At 45.2% G+C, this 25,548-nt stretch overlaps 1 protein-coding gene across 7 annotated transcripts; it reads right to left on the bottom strand.

Moving 5' to 3' along the window:
- Positions 1-356: 356 nt before the first annotated feature.
- Positions 357-24,266, bottom strand: LOC128416260 (alpha-1,6-mannosyl-glycoprotein 4-beta-N-acetylglucosaminyltransferase-like). Of its 7 annotated transcripts, XM_053393761.1 has the most exons (6): positions 23,952-24,266; positions 12,226-12,660; positions 11,618-11,651; positions 10,450-10,629; positions 7,570-7,717; positions 357-3,755 (listed from the first exon to the last, which is right to left on the bottom strand). In XM_053393761.1, the coding sequence occupies exons 4-6, from the start codon at positions 10,549-10,551 to the stop codon at positions 2,611-2,613; spliced, it is 1,395 nt and encodes a 464-aa protein (XP_053249736.1). In that variant the 5' UTR covers positions 10,552-10,629; positions 11,618-11,651; positions 12,226-12,660; positions 23,952-24,266; the 3' UTR covers positions 357-2,610. The 7 variants fall into 7 exon arrangements, with proteins under 7 accessions (XP_053249736.1, XP_053249739.1, XP_053249734.1 ...); XM_053393764.1 differs by lacking the exon at positions 11,618-11,651 and having other exon boundaries at positions 10,450-10,691; XM_053393759.1 differs by lacking the exon at positions 11,618-11,651.
- Positions 24,267-25,548: the final 1,282 nt, after the last annotated feature.

The raw sequence follows: 25,548 nt of genomic DNA, 5'->3' as shown, positions 1-25,548 counted from the left end.
GTGGCACGAGTTTGGCCTAGAGCACTAATGGCCAACATGATGTCCTCAATACATTATTGGACTATACCTCCCAATTACAACTTCTCAATTACAAGTGAGAGTAAGCTCCTGAAGGAACACTGGATACTTACAGCATGTTGGAATATTTGGTTTATTCACAAAAACATAGACGTAGTAGAACATAGATGGATACAAGCACCACTGCATTCATAGTCCACTGTCCCACATCAGATCCTCAGAGAGAGGCACACTGCACCCCAAAATGCTCCTAGGTTCTTTGCTAATTCTCTGCCTCCTCTTTGCTCAGTTGGCTGAGCATGATTCTCTTAATGTCAGAGTTGTGGGTTCAATCCTGCATTGCAGGGGTTGAATCAGATGACCCTCCTGGTCCCTTCCAACTCTACAATTTTATGATTCTGTGAAACTGAGTTGTTACTTCACACAGAGAGACCTTCCATTAGCCCAGGGATGGGGCTTTTGCATTCCATAGTTGATATCTGCTCAACCATCATAGATACAAATAGCAAAGATCACTGGGTGTGGTTCCATCCGGGCACAAGAGAGGTAGCAGATTTTGGGTGTGCAGAAGTACAAACAACTTCATGTACGGGGAGTTCCAAAATGGTGCCCAAAGGCCACGCAATGCTGAGTGGTGTTTGAGGGGAATGGGAATGGAAATCTGGAAGGGGGGATGGAATGGAGCACCCTAAAATAGGGCAGAATTGGCTGGTTGGCATTGAGCAGGAACACTCCATACTTAAACTTTTTGTTTCAGGTCCCATGCATTCTAAAAATCTAGCAGTCTTTCTGTGCCATTAACATATATTCTTCCAAAGGAAAGTCTCCTGGTCATCAAGAGTTTTTTTAGATATACGAGACTGAAGTGCCGTATGTCCTTTGTGGGAAGGGATTTCTCAGATTTACAGTACAATGACATAGATTTAAGGTACAATGACATACTATTCCATCTTGATCAAAACTGGTAGTGGCTTAGTTCAGGACTGCATTTTGAGCACTAGTTGAGCAAATAAATTAAAAGGCAGACAATATGATAAAAGTAAAAAAGTTAAATCTAGTTACCCCACTGAACAATAGAGCCTATCTGGCTAAATAATGGGAAATCTCAAATGCAGCAAGGATAACACAGGTGAACAAACATGGCTGTTTAGGGGAAACATCTTTAGAGACAGAATTTTTGCAAAAATGTGCTTCAAGTCATTTTGATGAGAAGTACGATACCACTCACTGCTACTGTCTGTCTTGTTGCACTGTCATTTGTGGGGTCGCTGTGCTACATTTTTGACCCTAGTACATTGTATCAGGTGCCAGAATCAGAATAATCTTTATTTGCATCAGCCGGTAGCCGTAGCAATAAAGTAAAAGACAATGTACTGAAGACAGAGGTAAAAACTTAACTATACAAAATACATTCTGGAAGTTTACGTTAATAATCAAATAATAGATTTTATTCTGATTGCCCCTGGTAAAAACCTGGCAGTTTTTGCTGTCACCTGATTATCTTGATCTGCTAAAAGAAAGGACACAATAGCAATGGTTGAGCGACCTGGTATGGATAGTAGTAACCTCACTCCTAAAATCTTTATAAAGAGTGCAAGCTAGAAGCACATGAGCTACAGACTCAATATTGCCATCTCCAAATGGGCATAAGTGTCTTTCCACTCACTGAGAGAAGTGAGGTTACAGGGAACCAGGCAGAGGGCTTTCTCGGTAGTGACATCCACCCTGTGGAACGCCCTCCCATTAGATGTCAAAGAGATAAACAACTACATGACTTTCAGAAGACATCTGAAAGTAACATCTGTTTCAGGAAGTTTTTGATGCTTGATGTTTCATTATGTTTTTTATATTCTATTGGAAGCCACCCAGCGTGGCTGCAGCAACCCAGTCAGATGGGTGGGGTATAAGTAATAAATTATTATTATTATTATTATTATTATTATTATTATTATCATCAGAGTTTGCATTCTTGATCATAATAAGCTGCTATGGTAGTTAGAAATCTTTGCATTCACCAATAATGCAGTATTTTCAGCTGCACCCAAAGAGTGATATTCTCTCCTTAAGTTCTCTGTGTCACCAGATTGGCACAGCTTGTGCCCATCTTCATATTCATGATCCCATTGACATTCCCTTTTTTTTTAAAAAAAGTGTATAGCCGCACATAGAAATATTAACATAACTGGAGGATGAAACAGAGAAACCACCTCACAGGACTTTTCTTGGCTTACTGCCACCCGTAGCTACTCACCCTGGGAAGGAAGTGAGCTGTGATTTTGCAATCACATCTGTGCATCAGGGAGGCAAAAGAGTGGAGGAAGGACACTGTCCACCAGTTCTCTAGCTCTAGTACTGTCCATCATGTTGATTGCCACCTGAACATCTAAGTTCCTAAGGCAAAAAAAATCTCTGTTCCATCCTGTGTTCCAAATGCTTCTTTGTGCTTGGAGGCTAACCTTCCCTCTGTTGAATTACAGATTTGGTGTAGGATGTTTAATTACTGGCTTCAGCTAAATTAAAACCCCACCGGTCTACCACCCTTAGTGTCACAAGTTTGTCATGAGAGCGCTTGAACTAAAATTGTTATCCAATTCAGGGGCCAGCCTTCGTCCAGATGCTTATGCTGCTTATGATCAGCCATTCACTCTGAGTCGTAGTCACTGTAATGCGCACACACTCGGGGGCAGAGGCAGTCCTGCCCTCCAGGCCTTGCTTGTCAAAGCTTCCATGCTTAAAGTGTCCAATTGGGGTGTAGCTAGTACAGCGCAAGCCACCCCGGCCCTTCTGGGTGCCCAACTCCACAGTCCCCGCCCGGAGATAGTCTCCTGGGCGCTGTTTGGAGCCTGTGAGGATCTGGATGTGGAAGATTTGGGTAGCTTGCTTAAAAACAATCGTGAATGAATTCCCAGCAGAGGGGTCCTTGCCCCAGAAGTAGTCTTCCATGTTGCTGTAAGCCTTGCTGGGAACGTAATTCTCAAACGTCTTAATATCTGTAATCATATCTGCAGGGGGGTTGTCAGGGTGTGTGGAGAGGTCCTCTTCAAAGTCTTCATCCTTCAGCTTGTTTACTGTGCCCTGGAAGGAAGAGTAGTGGCCAATGTGCTGGAATAGGGATGGCTTGAAACGGATCGCGTCCTTCTGGGTAAGAAGAAGGCGAAAATGCACGAAAAGCCAGTCGCAGGGCATCTCTTGGTAAAAGAGCAGGAGGAACTGAGTGAGACGGGGCAGGTCGCTGGAGTGGTAAAGCTTGCCAATGTAGCCAAGCTTGGAGAACTCCAGGGTGACCCAGGGGGAGCCTTCCCGAGATGCCACAGACTTTCTGATGGCCGTGGAGAAGGACTTGGAACAACGGACGTCATCCTCAATCATGAGAAAGTAGGTGGAGAGGTTGGCTGCAAAGTTCATGAGGTAGGCGTAATCCACATTCTGCTTCGATCTGAATCGCACACGGTCTTCGGCATCATTGAAATTCCGTTTCAGGCCTTCCAAGGGAGGGTAGTATTCAGAAGGCGCATGGATGACCAGCAGGCGGCCCAGCAGGACTTGCGGAGCAAACCTCTTGGCAATTTTCTCCAGTGCTTGAGAATTCCACTCCTGGTCTGGATCAGCTAAGTGGACCACCACCACCATGTCTCTCAGCTCTTCATGCGTTGATTGCTGAAAGATAGACTGTAGGGTTTCCAGAAGGTAGTTCTCTTGCTTCCGCTTGACAGAACACAGCCCCACAGTCAGAAACTCTGAAATCAGGAGCCAAAGGGGGGACACCTCATGAATGCAAGACAGGCTGGCAGCAGATTATAACAGGCATATTGGCATATTGTTTCCAGTCAATGGGATAAGCAGTTCCTTGCATCTACACAAATCCGCAAGAACATCGCTAAATCAAAGTGGCTGGCAGTCAATTCAAGACAGACAAATGAAAGTGCTTTTTCACTGAAGCAGGCTTCTTTCAAAGCATGCATTTGTGAATCCAGGATTTTATTCTGGAAAAATCTCTAGCTAATGTCAGAACAACATTTAGCAAAACTGTTTAGAGTTGCAGAATAGAAAAGGCTAAACACAGTGTTGTTACTGTTTGATGCAGAGTTATTAAATTTCTGCTAAAATGTCATCTCAGGACATTTCTGACCATAATTTTTTGCTGAGGTTGGAATATATGAAGAATTCAAGGTCAGCTTAGTATATTAAAAATAAACTCGACCATTAAAGGGTTGCATGTCTGTGGGGCTAATTTCTCCCACCCTGTTAGCTTTATGAGTTTGGATTTCAAACTCTGCCCACTCAACATGTGCCTGGATTAGGCCAACAAATGACCATCTTTGTGTATGAAAGGATCAGCCCAGTTCAAAACCTTTGTGCTCTACATCTTCAACTGGCTTTTATGTAACTCACCTGGAGATAGATTCCTCTGTTAATTTCAGAATTTCAAATTTAGATAGGTCTTGGCTAACAGAGACAAGTTTTTTGCACAAGTCCTATTCACTAGCAGCAAGAAAGTGAGAGTGTGCACTTTTGACCCATAAGTGTGCACTTTGTACCAAAGGTGAACGGCTCTGGAAGCTGTGCTTACATCATCTTGGCACTCATGATAGGCCTACAATTAATTGGTAGTTGCTGTGGCTTTGAGCTCATATATGTTTACACATGCCTGCTTTGATATCCTAATTGGTTTGCTTTGATGGAACCCTTATCAGTGGGAACTGGGATGTTGGGCACAGAGCCCAGAAGAAGAACTACCTATCATGTTTTCAGTATTGGCTATCCGCAACTTGGTCAGGTGGCTGACACAGACTGCCCTGCTGTATAAATACTGTATATATCTTTGCTTAGGTGCGGACAAGCTGTCTCCTTGCTGTAGAGTCCGTCCCACAGAAGGCTTTGAGCCAGGGCAAGGGGAACCAGCAGGTTGCTTTGCTGTAAGCCCATACCTATCTTAAATAAAGCGTCAGAACTCTGCACTCTGGTGGTTAAGACTCTTCTTGGAACTCCTGCTTCTCATGAATCTCCATAGGCTTTCCTCCAGCTTGGGCTCACAGCAACATTGTTGAGTACCAATGGGATTTTAAAAATCAGAATGTTTTAGGAAGCATGACAATTACAAGTTTTGAAACCAGGTTGCCTGGAAGATCTGTGCAATCTGAGCAAAAGTGAAAAGAATGTGATATATATGCTCCTTCACTCTCTTAAACCCCCCCCCCCTGTGAATTTTACCTGTGGTACAGCAGCACAAATGTTTCTGTACCTGTCCCAGCATCAAATCAGAAAACAAAAAAAATCACCTCCAAATGAAGTGACAGCAAAGCACAGGTGAACATAAGGCTGAGAGGATGGCCCAGGCTTGTTCCGCTATCATTTCCATTTGCTGAGAAGGGAGGTGAGGGACCATCATGCATCTATGCAGGGCATAGGTTGCCTTGAATGTGCGTGCACACAAAGAGGACATGAAGGTGTTGTTGTTTGTGCCCATGCACACCTGACTACTTTTGGTGCATTGCAAGCCAGAGATCCTCCCACACCGAGGCAGTGGGAGAGGATATAGCTGCAGTGCCTCATACCCCTTTCCACTGCCTCTCCCTCCATTCCCTTCCCACATCTGTGGTACTATAGGAACCCAGTGGCCTCCTGAGTACAGTGGACAAGGAAGGCAAGTGAGCAAAAATATGTTTTTTGGATGGGAAGGAAGATTTTCCATTGTCTGAGCCACTATGCCTCTGAATACCAATTGCTGTGAATTGCAGGTGGGCAGAGTGCTGATATACCCATGTTCAATTTACAGGTTTCCCACAGGTCAGCCTCTGTGAGAACCGGATGATGTTCTAGATGGGAACAGGCCTGATCCATCAGGCTTGCCTTCCGTTCTTATGAGATGCATCAACCATATCCTCACCTGTTGCCTTGGAAAATGAGCAAATGGACAGAAGGGGCAATTGCCCCTTTCCTTCTTTCCCTGATAGCAAGCACGTTCCTGTACACTGTAAGCTTCCAGCTCTATTTCCCCACTGGGTGGCAGTGTAAGGCTAGAAATGGACAGAAAACCCCACTTTTACCCATCCAGGTAAAGAAGGAAGCAGCCACAAGGGGCTCTCTTCTGTCTCAGATTTACAACCTTGCTGGCAGAAAGTGAGGAGGAAGTAAAGAACATTTTAATGAGGGTGAAAGAAGAGAGCACAAAATATGGTCTGAAGCTCAACATCAAAAAAACTAAGATCATGCCACTGGTCCCATCACCTCCTGGCATATAGAAGGAGAAGAAATGGAGGCAGTGAGAGATTTTACTTTATCGGGTTCCATGATCACTGCAGATGGTGACAGCAGTCACGAAATTAAAAGACGCCTGCTTCTTGGGAGAAAAGCAATGACAAACCTAGACAGCATCTTAAAAAGCAGAGACATCACCTTGCTGACAAAGGTCCGCATAATTAAAGCTATGGTTTTCCCAGTAGTGATGTATGGAAGTGAGAGCTGGACCATAAAGAAGGCTGATTGCCAGAGAACTGATGCTTTTGAATTATGGTGCTGGAGGAGACTCTTGAGAGTCCCATGGACTGCAAGAAGATCAAACCTCTCCATTCTGAAGGAAATCAGCCCTGAGTGCTCACTGGAAGGACAGATCCTGAAGCTGAGGCTCCAATACTTTGGCCACCTCATGAGAAGAGAAGACTCCCTGGAAAAGACCTTAATCTTGGGAAAGATGGAGGGCACAAGGAGAAGGGGACGACAGAGGACGAGATGGTTGGACAGTGTTCTCGAAGCTACTAACATGAGTTTGACCAAACTGCGGGAGGCAGTGGAAGACAGAAGTGCCTGGCGTGCTCTGGCCCATGGGGTCACAAAGACTTGGACATGACTAAACAACTAAACAGCAACAAAGGCAAACTAAGGCCCAATTGCCTTCTAAATCTGGCCCGCAGAAGGTCCAGAATCACCGTGTTTTTACATGAGTAGAATGTGTACTTTTATTTAAAATGCATTTCTGGGTTATTTGTGGGGCATAGAAATTCGTTCATATTTCCCCCCCCCCCCCAAATATAGTCTGGCCCCTCACAAGGTCTGAGGGACGGTGGACCAGCCCCCTGCTTAAAAAGTTTGCTGACCCTTGCCCTAGAATTAAAGGCAGAAACATGGTTCCACTGCAGAAGTCTGAGCTTAGCAAAAGATGAGGTCCTAGTAGTGAGCCCACAAAGGCACCCCACATTCCCAGTTCTCTCTGATCACATCCGCACCGTAAATTTAAAGCACTCTCATGGAACTTTAGCTGTCATGACTTCCTCCAAAGACTCCTGGGAGCTGTGGTCTGTTAAGGGCACTGACCACAAAGACCTGCAGTTCCCAGGATTCTTTGGGTGAGAGCTATGACTGTTAAAGTGGTACAAGAATACATAAAAGGCATGGTGCCGATGTGACAGATCTGTGCATGCACAGTCCACATTCTCTTGCGACAGCCTGAAATGCAAATTTCTTCTATGCAAACATGGACTTCTGATATGGACCCATTGCCTGCTTTGCACCTTCTAATTTTGATCTGCCCTTTGGGAGGTGTGCTGTACTCACTTTTCTGGGGTGGGGGGATGCCAGCAAGATAGCGATAAGAGATGTTCGGGAAGTTGGTGGCATTCCCTAGCTTTTGGAGGCTACGTTGGTTCCAGTTAGTGTGCAGTTGCTGTAGCCCCACATCTTGGGCCCACTGTCGTACTTCCCTCTGTGAAAAAACAGGACAACAACGCTTGGAAGAAAGTATATGTTCCAGAGCACATCTGTGGACCAACACAATGCGCTCTACATCTCTAGATACGGAGACAACAAGCAAGGTAGGTTCTTGGCAACTCCCAACGTTACCACCATCACTGCTCAAAACAGGGTAGCTGAGTGCCTATCAGTTTGGAAGCAGAAAGGGGATGGCTAATAATAATAATAATTATTATTATTTATTTATACCGTGCCCTTCTGGCTGGGCTTCTCCGGCCACTCTTAGCGGTTTCCAAGAAAATATTAAGCTTCCCTAAACAGGGCTGCCTTCGGTTGTCTTCTAAAAGTCTGATTGTTCTTCTCTTTGACATCTGGTGGGAGGGCGTTCCACAGGGCAGGTGCCACTACTGAGAAGGCCCTTTACCTGGTTCCCTGTAACTTGGCTTCTCGCAGTGAGGGAACCGCCAGAAGGCCCTTGGCGCTGGACCTCAGTGTCCAGGTAGAACGATGGGGGTGGAGACGCTCCTTCAGGTATACTGGACTGAGGCCATTTAGGGCTTTAAAGGTCAGCACCAACACTTTGATTTGTGCTTGGAAATGTACTGGGAGCCAATGCAGGTTTTTCAAGACTGGAGTTATGTGGACTCAGCAGCTGCACCCAGTCACCAGTCTGGCTGCTGCATTCTGGATTAGCATTCTGGATTAACTTCCGGGTCACCTTCAAAGGTAGCCCCACATAGAGCACATTGCAGTAGTCCCTATTGCCCAACCTCCAGAACATGCACTCAGAGAACTGGATCTTCCCAATAGGACACCTGGTGCAAACTAATGACTTCCTAAAAATCACTGCAACCCCCCCCCCACCCCGCCCACAAGGCCTGGGTTGCTGTGCGTAAGAGAAACCTGATGGACAAGCAGCAGCTAGGACAGGCCCATCTGCTTCATCCAACCAAGTCTCTGTTACACATGCCAGGTCAAGTCCTCCATCCACGATCAAGTCATGGATCACAATGGTTTTATGGATCATTGACCTGTCATTGCACAGCAGCACCTTCAGGTCGTGTGGGTATCCCTTGCTGATTTCAGTAACCGTCCAGTCAAGACCAGACCTGGAGGCAGGGATAGTCCTCAAACAACGACTAAGCCTGCCTCCTCGGTAATGACGTGGTCTGGTCTTAGCATAACTCCTCCTCCTACCCGTGATCACTGAGATTGGTTGTCCCAGTGCATCCCCCCCTGTGGAACCTGCCCCAGCCATTTTGTTGGCTGGGACCCACTCCCAGGCATCCCTGACCCCTCCCCTTAAAATCAAATTAAAACCTATACAACAACAACAACAACAAAACAATAAAACAATAAAAACCAAAAACAGTAAAAGATACAAACACACCAAAATTAAACAAATTCCCACACCCGACTAAACATCCATCTCACCCCGAGGCCTCCTTGGAGCCTTATAAGCTGTGGTGGTGAGTATGGGACCTGCCCCCAGGTCCAAGGTGGAAAATGGGCTTCATACTCAAGGGACTCCCAAGGTATGCGGAATGATAAGTTTGTAGAATCATAGAATTGCAGAGAGGGACCTGCCTTAAATGTATGGTGTGTATGCAGCCAGCATAAACTCCTGCTGTTGTTGTTGTTGTTGTTGTGTGTAAGCATACTTGCTTCCTAGCCACAGCTACATGAAAACCCCGGGTTTCTCCATTATCTGTAATGAACAGCTGATTATGTGTGCCTATCAATGACATAAACCACCAAGGGAAGTCGACACACATAATAATGTTGGGTGTTAATTTTCAGAGGGGTAGGAAGAAAATGGGTAGCAGAGGGAATGGTTTGTTTGAGCTGCTTGCACAGTTGAGAAAGAATGCTGGAGGAGAGGTTGTTGGGTACAAGCCTTCCCTGCAATATGTTGTGGCAAGTTTCAGGAGGGAGAAAAGAAGGAAATGACACCTTTTGCCTTTCCTAGTCTTTAGAGCCACACTCCACCTGCTGCAATTAGCAATACAATGTGAAGTTTAGGGTTGGCAGCCTCCCCCTCCCCCACTGCCTGTCCGCTGCAACCTGAGTCCTCTAGAGGACTCTACATAACACAGGTGGATGTAGGAGTCTCTTCTACCTTTCAAAACCTCCCCCTGTCCCAAGAGGTCTGAGCAGCCCTGAACAAGAGTACTTTTCTTAGGGGGTGGGGATTCACCACAATGTATTTTTGTAGGAATCACTTGGAAGAATTAGAATGAGGAATCAGAACCCAAGATATATATGGTGATTTGATGCCTGTCACGTTCAATCCATGTTCCTGCTATCAAGTGAGAGAATGGGTGCAAGACCAGTTTCTGAGGAAAAGAGGAAGATGATCCTACATCTGATTTCAGGGTACCATTACAAAGGCTTAACGTTTTCAATCCCATCAGTTATTATTAATTGTTTATCCCCAATGAAGCAGCTTTTGGCTTTTCTGCCTCAGTAGCTGTGTCCACAGCTATCTTTGACCCCCTCTCCCCAATGAAGGACGTGTCACCAGTTAAATGTAAGAATCTGGATCCCCACCCCCCTGCAAAAAAAGATGGAGGTGGGGGTGAGGAGTCAGGTCCCTATGTTCCCTGAAGAAATTTTGCAGAAATGTCTCGACAGAATCCCTGGCTTCTAGCCAAACAGCAGAACAACAGGATGGGAGTAGCAAGGCCTGTTGGGTATCAGTTTCCTTTTTTTCTGCCCAGAACATGTGGTTTATGCTATACTCACCGTCTCAGAATCCTCTTGGGTCCAAGGAGACAGACTTACGAGGAGCAGGAACACAAGCAGGGAAATAGCTGCTGCAAGTGAACGCCTTAAGAAGAACCGCATGGCAACTGGAACCCTGGATATGAGGGCTCCTTCCCAGAGGCTGGCAACTCCACAGGCCCTGGGTCCTCACGCTGTTACCTGGGGGGGTGGTAATGAAGATCTGAGTAGAAAGGCTGAGATCTGTATTCTTTTCTTTTCTTCTAATAAATAATAATAATAATAATAAACCTTGTCACACCACCTGTGTGCAGTGAAATTAAACAAGCCCCCCCCCCCATATACTCAGTGTTGTTCACGCTCTGTGTGCTTGTCGGAAGTCAATTACACCACTATTTTTTCTCTCCATTCAGCAGCCCAACAGCCCAAACTGTTCTTTAACCTGTTGGTGCAGCTGACTATACTTCTGTATCTCCTGCTCGAAGGTAGGAGATTAAAGACGTGCTGGCCAGGGTGTGAATCGTCCCTAAGAATTTTCCTTGCTCTCCTGAGGCAGTGGTCCCCCACGATGTCATCTAGCGAACTCTGAGGACAGCCCATGATGTCATGTGCTGTATTCACCACCCTCCATAGGGACTTCCTGTCCGTGGCGATCAAACCAGCATACCACACTGTTATACAGTATGAAAGGACACTTTCTACTGTGGCCCAGTAGAAGGAGATCATCATTTTTTGTTTGACATTGTTCTTTTGCAAGACCCTGAATAAATGGAGTCTCTGTTGGGCCTTCCTAACCACCTGGGTTGTATTGATTTTCCAAGTGAGGTCTTCACTAAAGTAAACTCCCAGGAATTTAAAGGAACAGACTCTCTCCACACAGACACCCCTGATATACAACGGGCTAGTTCCTCTCTCTTCCTCCAAAAGTCCAACACCATCTCCTTTGTCTTGCTGATATTTAGGTGCAAGTTCTTCTCTAGCCACCATGTGGAGACTTTTTGAAACTGCTCCCTATACGCTGATTCATCTCTACCTGTAATTAGACCCATTATGGTTATATCATCTGCAAACTTAATAAATGCAGTGGATGGATCAGATAAAATGCAGAATTTCACATTGCCATATATAGTAACCCTGAAACAACGTAAGTTTAAGGTTCTTTTGCCCAACTCTCTTTATAAATATCTACCTGAACTAGTATGTGGCTGACCCTGGGAAACCCCCTGTAAAGAAAATAAACAGAAGGGAATGAAAGCAAAATAGGTTAGACCACAAACGAAGTATATGGTAGAATATTTTCATTTATTTTATTTTTTCTATAAATTGATAATCTGCTCATTTATAAATATGTAACAAGGCAGAGTACAAAATATCAAGATAATGTCAACAAAATACTAATAAAACAGCCATAAAACATCCAAAAATATCAATTAATTCTGATTGGCCTAATATCTGCACCTCACCTTTTAAAGTGATGCTAGAGAGGTTTAAGATTGTAACTCTACACCCCCTTTCAAGTCGGGAGGAAGTCCCACTGAATTCAACGACTGCTTCAAAGTAAAAAAAGCACAGGACAGGGCTGCACATCTGCCCACAATACTATTCCCTGTGCAGCCAACAGTCACACAAGGCAAGCTCTCCTTTCTTTAATAATGATCTCCCAGCCCGAAAGCAAAATCAGTGCTGCTCTTACCCAGCCACTTCCTGCTCAGTGCATTTGGCAATCAGACGTTAGTGTTTCCATTTAGCACCAAAATGAGATGCAAACTAGCACCGCCCAATCACTACTAAGCCTACCTTTTCACAGACCTTTGTCCCGTCCCAGCAGGGCAGAGTGCACCTCCCTATTTCTTCATCCAGTGGGTTCCTTTCATGGGTGTGGCTGAGCAGGTGGCTGGAAGTGACAGCAGCAAAAGAAGGAACCTGAAAGTCATGCTCCATTGAGAAGTGATGTATTGTGAAGGACCCCAGTCTTCAAAGTCTCCCAGATAGGTTGGCTATAGAGAAAGGCATCATCCTAGCCAAGGGAGGGACAAGTGCTTTCCAGCAAAGCACAGGATTCAGAATGGTCTTCCAAGAGCCGAGTGATGCAACCAGACTTCCACAACCATCCTTTCCACTGGCAGCTGGCAAGGACCCAGGTATTTTCAAGATTCTCTCATCATTTGCTCTCTTCTCCACATCAGGTGGCTCTTTGCCCCAGTCTTAGGCAGATAATACGAGGGGAAATGCCTGCGGAGAAAGCAAATGTTTGTCTCAGAAACATTATACACCTATAGAGCTCTCTCCATATATTATTTATACTACAGAGTCAGCACAGCTAATGCTCTTTCCACTTAGCTTTTATTGCTTAACCACTTCCCGGCAGTTTCAGCAGAGACTATCCATGACAAATCAGTGAACAGATGTGTGGTCAGAAGCTTCCCCATTGGCCCAAGGCAGAGCCAGTCAATAAGGCCTTTGTTGTACATTGAAGAAAGGAAAGCAAATACAGAAAGAATTGGAGGAAGCAACTCTCAAGACACTGAAACCCAGAGCAGGATAAACATCTGCAGCCTGCACTTGTGTATTTAGAAGAACACGATCTTACGCGTACCTACTCAGAAGAAGTAAGCCTCACTGAATTGTGTGAGATTCTGGCCAATCCAGTTTATTGAGCACTCATTCTGATTCATTTGCAGGGATATTAAACAAGCAAGTTGTGGCAAGCAAGTGCTGTCCTAGACTTCCTTGTGCATTGCTTCCCTGTTTGGAAAAAGTCTGATTCTGGGTGGGTGGGAAAAGCAGGCTTGTTGTGTAAGAACACCAAATCAACATCAATTGTGCAACGTGAATTTGCAGTTGAATCCCAACAGAAAATAGCAACTGTCTGAAAGTGTCCTTACTCCCAGGTGAGTGGGCATAAAATTCCATCCTCCATAAATATGGACAAAACCGACATTTGGAAGACATAACTGTAGGATAGGAATGGTTTGCCTTGTGGGTGAGTTATTGCAACAGGAATGGAGAGATGGTCCCTTCTGCAACATGCAGCTTGCAGGTCACTTAAAGAGCTATCAAAACTCCAAAGGCAATGAGGTAGTGAGATCTTTGCTGAGCGATCAGATCTCTGGGAATTTTGTTAGGTGCGTTGTCCATACCTATTCAGCAGGTATTGAGGAACATGGGTTACAAACTAGGTCTGTGTAAACACCATACATTTAAAGTGTGCACACACCCAATAATTCTGGGACATGTAGCTTGTTAAGGATGCTGGGACTTGTAACTTTGTGAGGGGTAAGCTACATTTCCTAGGACTCCCAGGGAGGGAGGGTGTGCTTTAAATGTACACAGATAGCTCTCAAGCCATATTTTTGAACCACTGACAGATTCTTCCAGGGAAAAGGTGAAAAGACACTGATCACCTGTGCCCCCAATTTCCAGTAGAAAAAAATCCCAAAGTGGAGCAAAGGTTGCAGCATTTGGGACCTTTATATAAAGGGTGAGAAAGAGATGACAGGATATAATATTATAAAATTATGCGTGACATGAAGAAAGTGGATAAAGAAAAATTCATACGGGGAGAGGCAATGCTTGAGATATTGCAGTCCTGAGCCATTTAAAGCTTCATAGGTCAGTCATGCTGGCCACATGCCACAAATGCTGGCTCCCTCGGCCTGTAAAGCGAGATGAGTGCCGCAACCCCGGAGTCATTCGCAACTGGACTTAACTGTCAGGGGTACCTTTACCTTTACCTTTACCTTTACCTTTACCTTTACTAGGCCAAAATCAGCACTTTGAATTGGGCTGGGAGACTGATTAGCAGCCAGTGCAGTCAGACCAGGATTGTCTTGCCCTAGTGAGCAAGCTGGCCACTGAATTCTGCACCAGGTGAAGTTTTTGAACTATGGGCGTAGGTGGGGGGGGGAGGAGGAAGCTTCCTTCTAAAATCAAATCAATAAATAAATACTTTACTAACTGACCAATAGAGTTGCAGATAGCTTGGTTCTGCCCCCTCCCCATAAATCCTGGCTACGCCCATGTTCTGAACCAACTTCAGAGGTAGCCCCAAGTAAAACACACTGCCATAATCTAACACAGAGGTTACAAGAGTGTAGACAACAGGCTATCCCTATCCAGATAGGGGCACAGCTGGACCACTAGCTGAAGCTGATGGAAGGCACTCCATGCCAGCAAAGCTACTTGAACCTCAAGTGACAGCAATGGATCCAGTGGCACCTCCATGCTACTCCTTCAGAGGGAGTGTAATCCCATCAAGAGCAGGCAACCTCCCAGCCATGCGGTCTAGGGAACCACCCACTAACAGAGCCTCTGTCTTATCTGGAAACCTCAAGGTTAGATTACTGCAATGCGTTATATGTAGGGCTGCCTCTGAAGATGGTTCAGAAACTTCAGCTGGTGCAGAATTCAGAGGCCAGGTTGTTCACTGGAGCAAGACGGTCTGAGCATATTACACCGATCCTGGTCCAACTGCACTGGCTACCGATTAGTTTCCAGGCCCAATGCAAAGTGCTGGTTTTGATCTATAAAGCCCTAAATGGCTCAGGACCACAATACCTCAAGGACCACCTCTTTCCATATGAACCTACCTGGATCCTGAGATCATCTTCTGAGGCCCTCCTTTGTGTGTCGTCTCCTCGAGAGGTCCGGAGGGTGGCTACACAAGAACGGGCCTTCTCTGCAGTGACTCCCTGTCTGTGGAATGCTCTCCCCAGAGAAGTTCACCTGGTGCCTTCACTATACACCTTTTGGCCCCAGGCAATAACATTCCTTTTTAACCAGGCCTTTGGTTGACCTGATCAACATCCCATACCCTTTTAGATGTGGCTCTTTTTTGGGGGGAGTATTACAGTGGTACCTCGGGTTAAGTACTTAATTCATTCCGGAGGTCCGTTCTTAACCTGAAATTGTTCTTAACCTGAAGCACCACTTTAGCCAATGGGGCCTCCTCCTGCTGCCGTGCCGCCGGAGCACGATTTCTGTTCTCATCCTGAAGCAAAGTTCTTAACCTGAAGCACTATTTCTGGGTTAGCGGAGTCTGTAACCTGAAGCGTATGTAACCTGAAGCGTATGTAACCTGAGGTACCACTGTATTGGGTTATTGCTTTTATTTTAATTTTATGTACTGTGATTCTTTTAGGTGAACCTCCCTGAGATCTCTGGGTATAGGGCGGTATATAAATCATGATCATCATCATCTGAGCAACAGTTTGTTGGCTCTCATCCAGTCCATTACTGAGGTAAGACAACAGTCCAGCACATCCACTAGCCACACTTGCAGATGTAAAGGAGAAGTAGAGCTGTGTGTCACCAGCATATTGCTAACATCATATTGATGTTAAACAGCATGAGGGATAAAATCAAACCCTGAGGAACCCCACACTGAAAGCTCCACAGGGCTGAAAAGCATCCCCCTCTGGAAACCGCTATCTAAGCAGGACCAGAACCACCACAAAGGGAGCTGGCCACTTTTTGTAATATTTATATAGCGGCAGATGCGTGGGTGAATAGGACTCAATTCACCTGTCCAGCACTTGTTTACACTTTCTCTCCCTCTCTCGCCATTTTTGTTCAATCAAGCATCTGTTTCTGCTTCCTCCGGACTCCACTCCTTCTTGAGTGATTAGCCCAGCCTGAGCCACCCACTGACTGCCTGCCTGTGCTGTCCCCAGGACTCCTGCTACCATCCTCCTCTGTGGAGGCAGCCATGCTCTGCTCGTGCTGGGAGGAAGCCCTTTTGCTCACAGCAGGGTTGAAAAGGTGGGGGAGCACATCCGGAAGCAACGATTTAAAGAGACCGCAGTTGCTACTTTCCTGGCCCGCCCTCAAGACCACAAAAAATATGGGGAAGGAGATCCTCCACCGAGAGACAAATGATAAGCTGGTCTAAAGCAAGAAGAAACTGCTTCTCCCCACACTTGCATTTCCAAAATTAATACTGCGTATATTGTTTTAAAAAAACAGCATATATGTGTATATGAAATTTAGCATAGAAATACTAACATTGTGCAAGGAATAAATCATTTTAAAACTCCAAATCAGTCCCAGATCCCCTCCTATAAAATTACTTCAATGGGTTGCCTAATTCTCTTCCATGTGGGCAGCTGCCACTCTGATTTATGCAAGCTGGGGGGTTCAGGCTAGGCTAATGGGGGCCAGGGCCAGGGTCTGCTGTAAATGAACTTTAGATATATGGTGTGCATTTAAAGCCCCATCCCAGAGAATCCTGGGAACTATAGTACACCACTCACAGAGCTACAATTCCCAGCATCCTTAACTACAATTCCCAGGATTCTTTGGGGGTGCTTTAAATCAACGGTGTGTGTAGACTCTGGACATAATAGGAGGAGACTCTTTAGATGCTAATGTGTTTTGTTTTTCTTAAACGGTCTTCACCCCCCCCCCCATGGTAATGTGTATACGTGTATTACATCACTTTCTTCAAAGTGTGATGAGCCAGTCTGCTGTGTACCTTGTTTTGAGGACCCTCCTACGCATTCTGCAGAGTGAGGCCCCTGGGCCTCTGCCACAAAGCCATGGCACTCCTACTGCCTCTTGCATTCTGATCTGACACCTCTCCTGAGCGCCAAAGGCTGCTCTTTTCTCATATGCTCTGTGCAATTTCATGGTTATCCGAGGTGCATTTCCAGGGAAGGATCCCTCCCTACCCGCCTCCAGAGATTCCTTTACAAAATGTTTGGGAACAAATACAGTTCTTGTTATCTCACCGGAAAGAAGAAGCGGCAGCATGGAAAGCAAATGTGGGCTTGTTGAGAATGTGAGTCACAACTTCCATTCTTGAGATGAATGAGTGAAAGCGAGGGAATCAGAAATGTCATGAGCGGTAGTAGGGCCCTGTAGCATAATGAGTAAACTCTACTTATTCTTTCAATCTGCTTACGCTGGGAATCTGCTCTAAAGCAGATTCTTGTTCTGGGTTGAGATTTCTATTCCAGCTGACAAGCATTCTTTGTAATTCCAAGGGCTGCACAACTTTCCACTAGAATTTGTTTTGTTTTGGGACAGAGGTAACAAAGCTTTCTAGATCAAACCCATTCTCGTGGACTAGTTTTATAGCTCACTAGTCTTTTTTCTTTTACAATGCTTTGGGGAAAGGCTGCAGCTCAGTGGCACGGCACAGCTAGGCTTGCAGATGGTACCAGGTCCAGTCCAGACTTGAAAGACCACAGAAGAATAGAGTATGCACACTATATATTACAAATGAAAAGTGGCAGGTTTGCAAGTCTGTGAGCAAGTGACTTGCAAGTGACTTGCCCATGGCTTCTCAGTCTGCTCATTAGGTGTTAACCATTGATGAACAGCTTCAAGACTCCTGCTCTTATCTTTGTTTAGCATTGGAGCTACTAGGCAGCCCTTCCAGTAGATTTCTGCTGGAGTCTGCTGATTTCTGCTGGAGTCCAAGGCTGTGGCTACGGGAGAAACAAGACCCTTTGGGGCTATTGATGCTGTGAACCCCTCCTTCGTAGGTTCAGGTTATATATATGTGTAAATAAACTATATTTCACAAAGACACCCCAGTTTCTGCTGTGCCTCCCAAAAGGCGACACAAACCTTGAGTCTGGAACCCCTGAAATCTTGCACTACTCAGAGACGGAGGAGGTGTGCAACAGTATGAAGCTTAGGTGGTGGTGAGGAAATCCAAGAAAGTGGTTTTAAAAATTCTATTTCTCTCTTCCTGCAGAGCTTCTGGCACTGTCTCTTTGGCATTGCTACAGGATTAGGGTAGGTCTGAGTAATCTCCCAGGAACCTGTTGCAGCTTGGTGGCTCTTGGTTCTACATGGGGTAACCTTGTAGTTCAAAGTTTCCTCAACGCTGCCTATTCATAAATTGACTTTCCTGTGAGTCATGTCAGCAAAACCAGCAAGGTCAAGTTATAAATGAGGAGCATGTGGTGGTGAAGAGATCCAATTACCTACATACATAATCCAAAAGGTGAGCAATATAACAGAAAAACAAACGTCTGAATTAGTTGCCAAGCAACCACAAAAAACTGGCACAGTAAGTATTTTGTGCTCCTCCCCCCCCCCCGGCTCCTGTCAACCAGCTTCAGGCCATTTGTCAGGAAAGGAAGGGACAAGGCTGTCCCCCTCCCCACCCCGCTTTATATCAGTGTTTAAAAGCAGATGTACATTTATGGTAAATATGCAGCTTTTGTGCTGGATTCTTCAAAGTGCTGCCCAAATATGCTAGAGACATGGGTGCTCCTCCTAGGCTCACCAAAACTCATTGGGCTGTGCCCTCAGACCCACCAAAAGTAGCTGTAAAATCTACAAATAGGCAAGGACCTTTATAAGGACCAACCCAAATGCCCCAAATGGTGGCATGCCTTCAAGTTCTCCAGAACAAGCAACATCATGCACAAAGCAGGAAATTTGAGGTGGGTTTTTTTTTTTTGAAAAGCATTCCTTCCTTCTTTCCTTTGTCCTCATCTCCACATACCACTATTTCATGACAGTTTGCTTGGTTTTAATAAAGGTACTGGTCAACTGTAGGTTTTGGAGGGTTCCTCTCATGGGCGTAGCCAAGATTTTTTTTTGGGGGGGCAGGACTTTTCTGGGGGGGGGGCAGAACTCAAGTGATTGGTCAGTTACTTAAGTATTTCTATTGTTTTACTTGATCGGCGGGGGGGGCATCTGCCCTCCTGCCCCCCTTGGCTACATGCATGGTTCCGCTCCCCCCACATGGACCAACACTGCTGCCTTTACTTTTTATGTGCTTTCAGAAACAACTCTGCTCACTAGCTCCACCCCAACCCTCCACCAAACTCTGCCTAGGGGAGCTGAGAGGGGTGACAACCCCCCCCCCCACTGTGTTCATCCAGCCATCTGATGCAGTTGAAGAAGCCATTATGTCCTGTGCTCAGTTATTCAGCAGAATATATCCAACCAGATCAAGTCTATAGCATAGAGTAATGTAACATTTGTTAAAATTGAAAGAAGGCTCAGGATTGTTTGACAAGCCATGGCAAAAACTGCACACGGGTTGCTGTGAATTTGCGTCAGAGACCTGGAAAATCTATTTCTGCAAATATGCATTTGCACCCTCTTATCAGTTATATCATTGAGTGCACCTTCAGTAAACTGAATTAGGTACAAAGCATGGGTGGGGAAGTTTGTTTCAAAGGAGGCAGCTGTCAAGTCAAGCACAGCGGAGGTAAGAAGTGAGGCGATTTTCATCACAAAATCATGAACATAATGTAGAGATTGGCAAGAACAACAGCCAGAACGAGGGACAGCATAAGAGCAAATGATATCAAATGTGCTTGTTTTTTTAAAAAGGCTTGACAATTAAGGAAGTGCAGCACAGTGACAAATCAACACCACATCATGCAAAATCCTGCTCGAGTCCCATGTGCACACTGCGTGCTCATCACCAGCAACATTGACCCAGTTGGGCTTAAACTCTTCTTTTTCACACTGGAGTTTGGAGGTATCAGGATGAATAAAGAATCTACTTCATCATCTTCCTGACAGAATCAGGCATCCTTCATAATTCAGAGCCACAGAATAAATCAGCTTTTTGCAAACCAGCAATGCCTGCCACACCTTTTAAATTATTGTATATATTGTTTAAGAGCTCTGTGCCACCCTTCTGGTGTCTATACACCACTTGGGGCAGTTAACAACTACTTAAAAGCACAACACAATTATATATTTTATATATACTTATTGGGTCTCTGGACCGTAATAAAGATTGATGATGATGATTTTATACACACACACACACACACACACACACACACACACACACACACACAGCAACAATAAAAATACAGGAAATATGCCTTGAAAAAGTTTAAATGACTGAGAATACACTTAGCAGGAAAAAAAACCCCTACTGACATAAAAAATGTATTTCCTAGCCAGAGATCCGGAGACAGGGTCTAAAATTTTTTTGTTCTCTTTGTGTGTGTGTGGCATTTGATCTATGTTGCAAAAAATCAGACTTCTCGTGACAGCTGGTGCTGCTTTGTAACCTAGCAAATACCTTAACTGGTTTAAAAAAAACCCCAAAAGTGATGTAGTTCCATGTTGAGTCTTATTTCTGTGTTGCATCCCCTTTTGTTGAATCGTTTCCCGGGGGAAGCTGTGTTAGTCTCCTGGAACCTAGCAGAACACTTCATGACTCTGAGAAATTGGGCAGCAGTTCACAAAATTTATGCCATAGTAGATTTGTTGGTCTTTAATGTGCCACGTCAGTCCTTGTTGCTTCTGTTTAATGAAATTGTAACTTACCTGGAAAGGGCTTGTCAGCGTCTTGTTTTGGAATGCCTGCAGGGCTGACCTCTTGCTGTGTACTGTATTAAACTTCCTGACATGAATTATTTTAGACTCACCTCCGCCCCTTCCTTTCGTGATATTACAGGCCTGAGAACTTCCTTTCTTTTACAGTACAGGAGCAAGTGGCGCTATTCAATGACTGTGGTGTTAGTATGTTAGTGCTGCAAGATCTTTCCGGCCATGCAGCTTTTGTTGAAATAAACTTCCCTTAAACTAGATGGGTGTTTAAAGTCAAATGTCACTGAGATGACAGTTGTTTGTATTTCCAGTATCCTTAACTGTACTCAACAAAACAATAAAAAGAAGGGGAATCTTTGCTTTAATTTCTGAAACAGTGCGTATTTAATCTTCACAAACATTGTGGAAATCAAATGTGATCACTGTCCCCCTCTTGTGTGGTTTTAAAAACCAAAGTATAAATCTATTAAAATGCACGCACACACAAAGCCATTATTAGAAAGGCAATTCATACATATCAAGGAGGCTGGCTTACCCTTAAACATTTCCAGCTGGCCATCTGCTGTTGCCTAATGAAACTGCCTTGTCTGCTTCACATGACCCAGTTGCCTGGACAATTGAGAGGAAGCACTTACTTTTATGTGAACAGAGTCACTGTAAAACCAAATTGCAAGGATCAGTTTACAGCACTAGCTCCTGGAAAAACACCACAATGCTTACGCCCTATGATCGTCAGACAAGAATGAAAGGCCAAAGATATTCAGAGACAATTAAGCAGGCTAGGTTGGCAGCCTTGAACTGTCCCAGTCTCAAGTGCTTCTGAAAGCCTGTATGACTCTAAAGGACTTTTTAACAGGGTTTTCTTCCTGCTGGTTGCAAAGAGAAGCTTGCAAATGTCACCTCAGATTATAGACTAAACTCGCCTGGAGCCAGACAGACAAATGGATAGATTGGTGAATGTATGAAAAGTCACTTAAGCTGCACAGTCACTTAACATATGCACTCTATATATTACCTGCCTCGTTTTTAAAAGATGTTCAAATGACCCTGAATACTTAGGAGTATTCCTTCCAGCCCCAGCCACAAAGCAAGATTGAGTAATGGGTTGTGGTTCTATATTGCACAGCTAACAGAGTGGCTGCTACGTACTTAGCTGAAGCAGTCGGAGAACGAAGTCAATCCCAAGTGATTGATTATTGCCCCATTCTTCCATGCAAGCACCATCTCAGATAAGGAATATATTTTAAACGACTGTACTCGAGTGGGAGAGAAGCAGTAATGCAGAGACCCAACTCCACACAGACCTCGTTGCTTTATGGCTACTTGCATTCTCTGAAAAGTGGAGCGATATCTTTAAGAGATCCCAGGAGTAACCAACAGTATCCCACAACTTGCATTTGTGGGGACAGCTGTTTCTCAAAATCACCCTGGCACGACTGTGGGTGAATCCAGTCCCTTGTGGAGCTGTGGGTGCAGGAGACACAGATTCAAATCTCCACTCAGCCATAAAGCTCACTGGGCAACCTTGGGACAGTCACTGTATCTCAGTCTAACCTACCTCACAGGGTTGTTGTGCGGGGAAAGGGGTGTGAAAACACCTTGCGTGCCACATTAGCTCCTTGGAGGAAAGGTGAGAAAGTATAAATGTAAATAGATAGGTTTTGGGACAGCAGTGCCCTTTGGAGACTCTTCTTCCTTTGGCTCTTAATTAGATTGGCACAGGGGATGGAGCGGGCTAACAATTCTGGGGTCCTTGAGTCCCACAGGACCCAGTCTCCTCCTCCTCCTCCTCCTCCTCCTCGATGCCTGCCCAACAATATACGGTAAGTAAAAGACATAGAAAGCCATGTGAGGGAGCGTCTCCATGCAGAGTTGTAAATGAGGAAGGGAATTTCCTCAGTGAGACGAATTCTATTTTTCATAGTAGGAGCAATGGCGCCATCTTCTGGAGCAGTATTTTGCCAGTGATGCCTGTAAGATTGGAATACAGGACAAGCTGTTGCTGCTGGAGGAAAATGTGCCCCCTCACAGCCGCCACCTCCTCCTCCTCTGCTGTGCACCACCTGCCAACTGCAACAGATACTCAAGGGAGGAAGCAGTGGTGGGTGTGCAGATAAGGGTGAGTGTGCAGAGGAGGAGGGGGCTGACATGTGCAGCAGATGGATCAGCCACCTCTCCCAGTTATCTGGAGCCTGCAGTCCTGAGGCAACGGCTTCACCCCTCATGGACGGGGCTGGCACTGCTCAAATGCTTCGTCACCAGTGCAATGCAGCAGTTATTATAATCTTCTGGTTTGCACGGATAACATTCTCCAGTTCTCCTCCAAACTGCCAAACTGAACTCACAGAGGATGTGCAGGCATGCTTCATGTAGGGTCTATCAAAAACTGCAGAAACAAGCAGCGCCTGATCTGGAGGAGCCCTGCCATGCACCTGGTCTCCCTGCAGCAGTTTCTGCTGCTTACCAGGAGGGGCAAGGTGGAGGGAATGGTGACCAGATACACTGGTGGAGCTCATTTAGTGCTCTAGTCCATGTGCTTGCACTGCACCCCTCCCTGCTGGACGCTGCTAGTAAAAAAATTATTCAGCCTTGGTGAAGGTGCAGACCCATTTCTTAGAATCATAGAGTTGGAAGGAACCCTCGTCCAACCCCATGCAATGCCTTATGGGGATCGAGTCTGCAACCTTGGCATTACCACCACCACCACACTCTAACCAACTTGATTCTAACACCATGGAGTGATGGATTTCAGCATGGCTGTCTCAAGTCTCTAAAGACCTACATTGGCTCCCAGTACATTTCCGAGCACAGTTCAAAGTGTTGGTGCTGACCTTTAAAGCCCTACACAGCCTCGGCCCAGTATACCTGAAGGAGTGTCTCCACCCCCATCGTTCAGCGTGGACACTGAGGTCCAGCACTGAGGGCCTTCTGGCGGTTCCCTTGCTGTGAGGGAGCTAGGCAGAGGGCCTTCTTGGTAGTGGCGCCCGCCCTGTGGAACGCCCTTCCATCAGATGTCAAGGAAATAAACTACTGTATCAGACTTTTAGAAGGCATCTGAAGGCAGCCCTGTTTAGGGAAGTCTTTAATGTTTGATGCTTTATCATGTTTTAATATTCTGTTGGGAGCCACCTAGAGTGGCTGGGGAAACCCAGCCAGATGGGTGGGATATAAATTATAAATTTTTATTATTAATAATAAATCGTTTATTTGTGATTTATATGCATGCATGCATGAGTGGATCATGCTTGCATTTTGGGACTTACCTTTGAAGCGCAGCTATGAAGGCTGCCACGATGAGCTCCTGAACTTCAATTTTTCCCACTGGGCTATTGGGTGTTGCTGCCAGGAATGCTAAGAAATGCAGTTCGGCAGCCTCCAGGAATTCTCCAGCCTCCAGGGCTGTTTTGGTATGCACCACAGGAGCAGTTTGAGTGACGGTTTAGAGGCAGCATCATGTTGCAGCCCCAAGCACTCAGTCTGCTCCTTCACTAGAACTCACAAAGACAATAGACTAACCTGATCCCACAAAAGTAGGGATAAGAGCAGATAAGATGAAAGCTGGAAAGAGACTCTGGAGGAATGCAGCACCCTTGAATCAGGTTACAGCTGACCTTACCCCTATCCATTATTCAAGCTCCCCAGCCTGTCTAGGAGTGCAGTCAGGAGAATAAAATGAATGAGCACGAGGTAAAGAGGAAGAAGACTAGGGAATCCTAGGCATCACATTGTCCACTAATCCAGAGAAAGTCATGACCAGGTGGCACATTCTAGGCTCCTCCTTTAAATAACCTTCAAGAGTAAGTTATGTTAGGGAATGCAAGATAATTTGGTGCATTTTCTAGATAGCTAAGCAAGTGGTTGTTGGTTATTGTCCCCCCACCCCCCGCAATGGGTTTTTTGAAAAACTCTCTCTCTCTTTTAAATTAAGTTACTTCCCAACTATATTGCTATATGCCATGATGCTCCCTAGGTGACCTTGGGCCAGTCACTGTCTCTCAGCCTAACCTACCTCACAGGGTTGTTGTGGGGAGGGGAGAACCATATATGCCACCTTGGGCTCCTTGCAGGAAAACGTGGTGTATAAATTTAAGAAATAAACAAAACAAAACAAAACAGGTAGTGCTAGGATTGCCATATCCGGTGCAAATCCGGGCACAAAAGTGTAAAATTGCAAAAAAAGAGAGAGAAGTTTTTGAGCTATTTTAAGGGAAATCGCCAAAAATGACACTGTCAACGTGAGTTGCCATGCATCCAGATTTTCCCGGACATTTTTTGAGATTTCTGCCTGGACACTGCTTCCGACTGCAGTATTCCAGCTATGTCAAGGAAATTCCAGGTGTATGCCAACCCTAGGTTGTACCAAATGAAGAGAGAGAGACCTTTCAGGTTTTTGTATACTTGTTAACAACCAATGACCCATCAGAGTAAGCTTTATGCCTAGTCACTCGTCCATCTAGTTACTGGTCCATCTAGGTAAGTGTTGTTTAAACTGACTGGCAACAGTGCTCTTAATTCAGATTTCCATTTACTACAGAAAAACTGTTAAGCAAAAATAATCTGTGATACATCTGCAGTAGCTGCTGGTGGGGAAACCTTTAGCACATTTGGGGGCGGGTTGATGGTTTGTCATGTGTCTGGTGATGTTTCAGTGGGTGGTCCCTCTCACCGCACTCCTGCTGTATTTTTGATACAGCTGTTTTGTGCAAGAGCAAAGCAGCTGTTTCAGGCACAATATATACATACAATGAACATGTCTTCAGGGATGTTGTTGCCAAAAAACCTGCGCCTCTAGATCTCTTGCCCCAGATCTCTTGCTGCCTTTTAAAAACATGTTGTTTATTGATATATATTTTAAAATAC

Source organism: Podarcis raffonei, chromosome 6, assembly GCF_027172205.1.
Source record: "Podarcis raffonei isolate rPodRaf1 chromosome 6, rPodRaf1.pri, whole genome shotgun sequence".
Classification (NCBI taxonomy): Eukaryota; Metazoa; Chordata; class Lepidosauria; order Squamata; family Lacertidae; genus Podarcis; species Podarcis raffonei.
The sequence above is the reverse complement of the archived record's forward strand: the minus strand, read 5'-3'. Positions and strand labels throughout refer to the sequence as shown.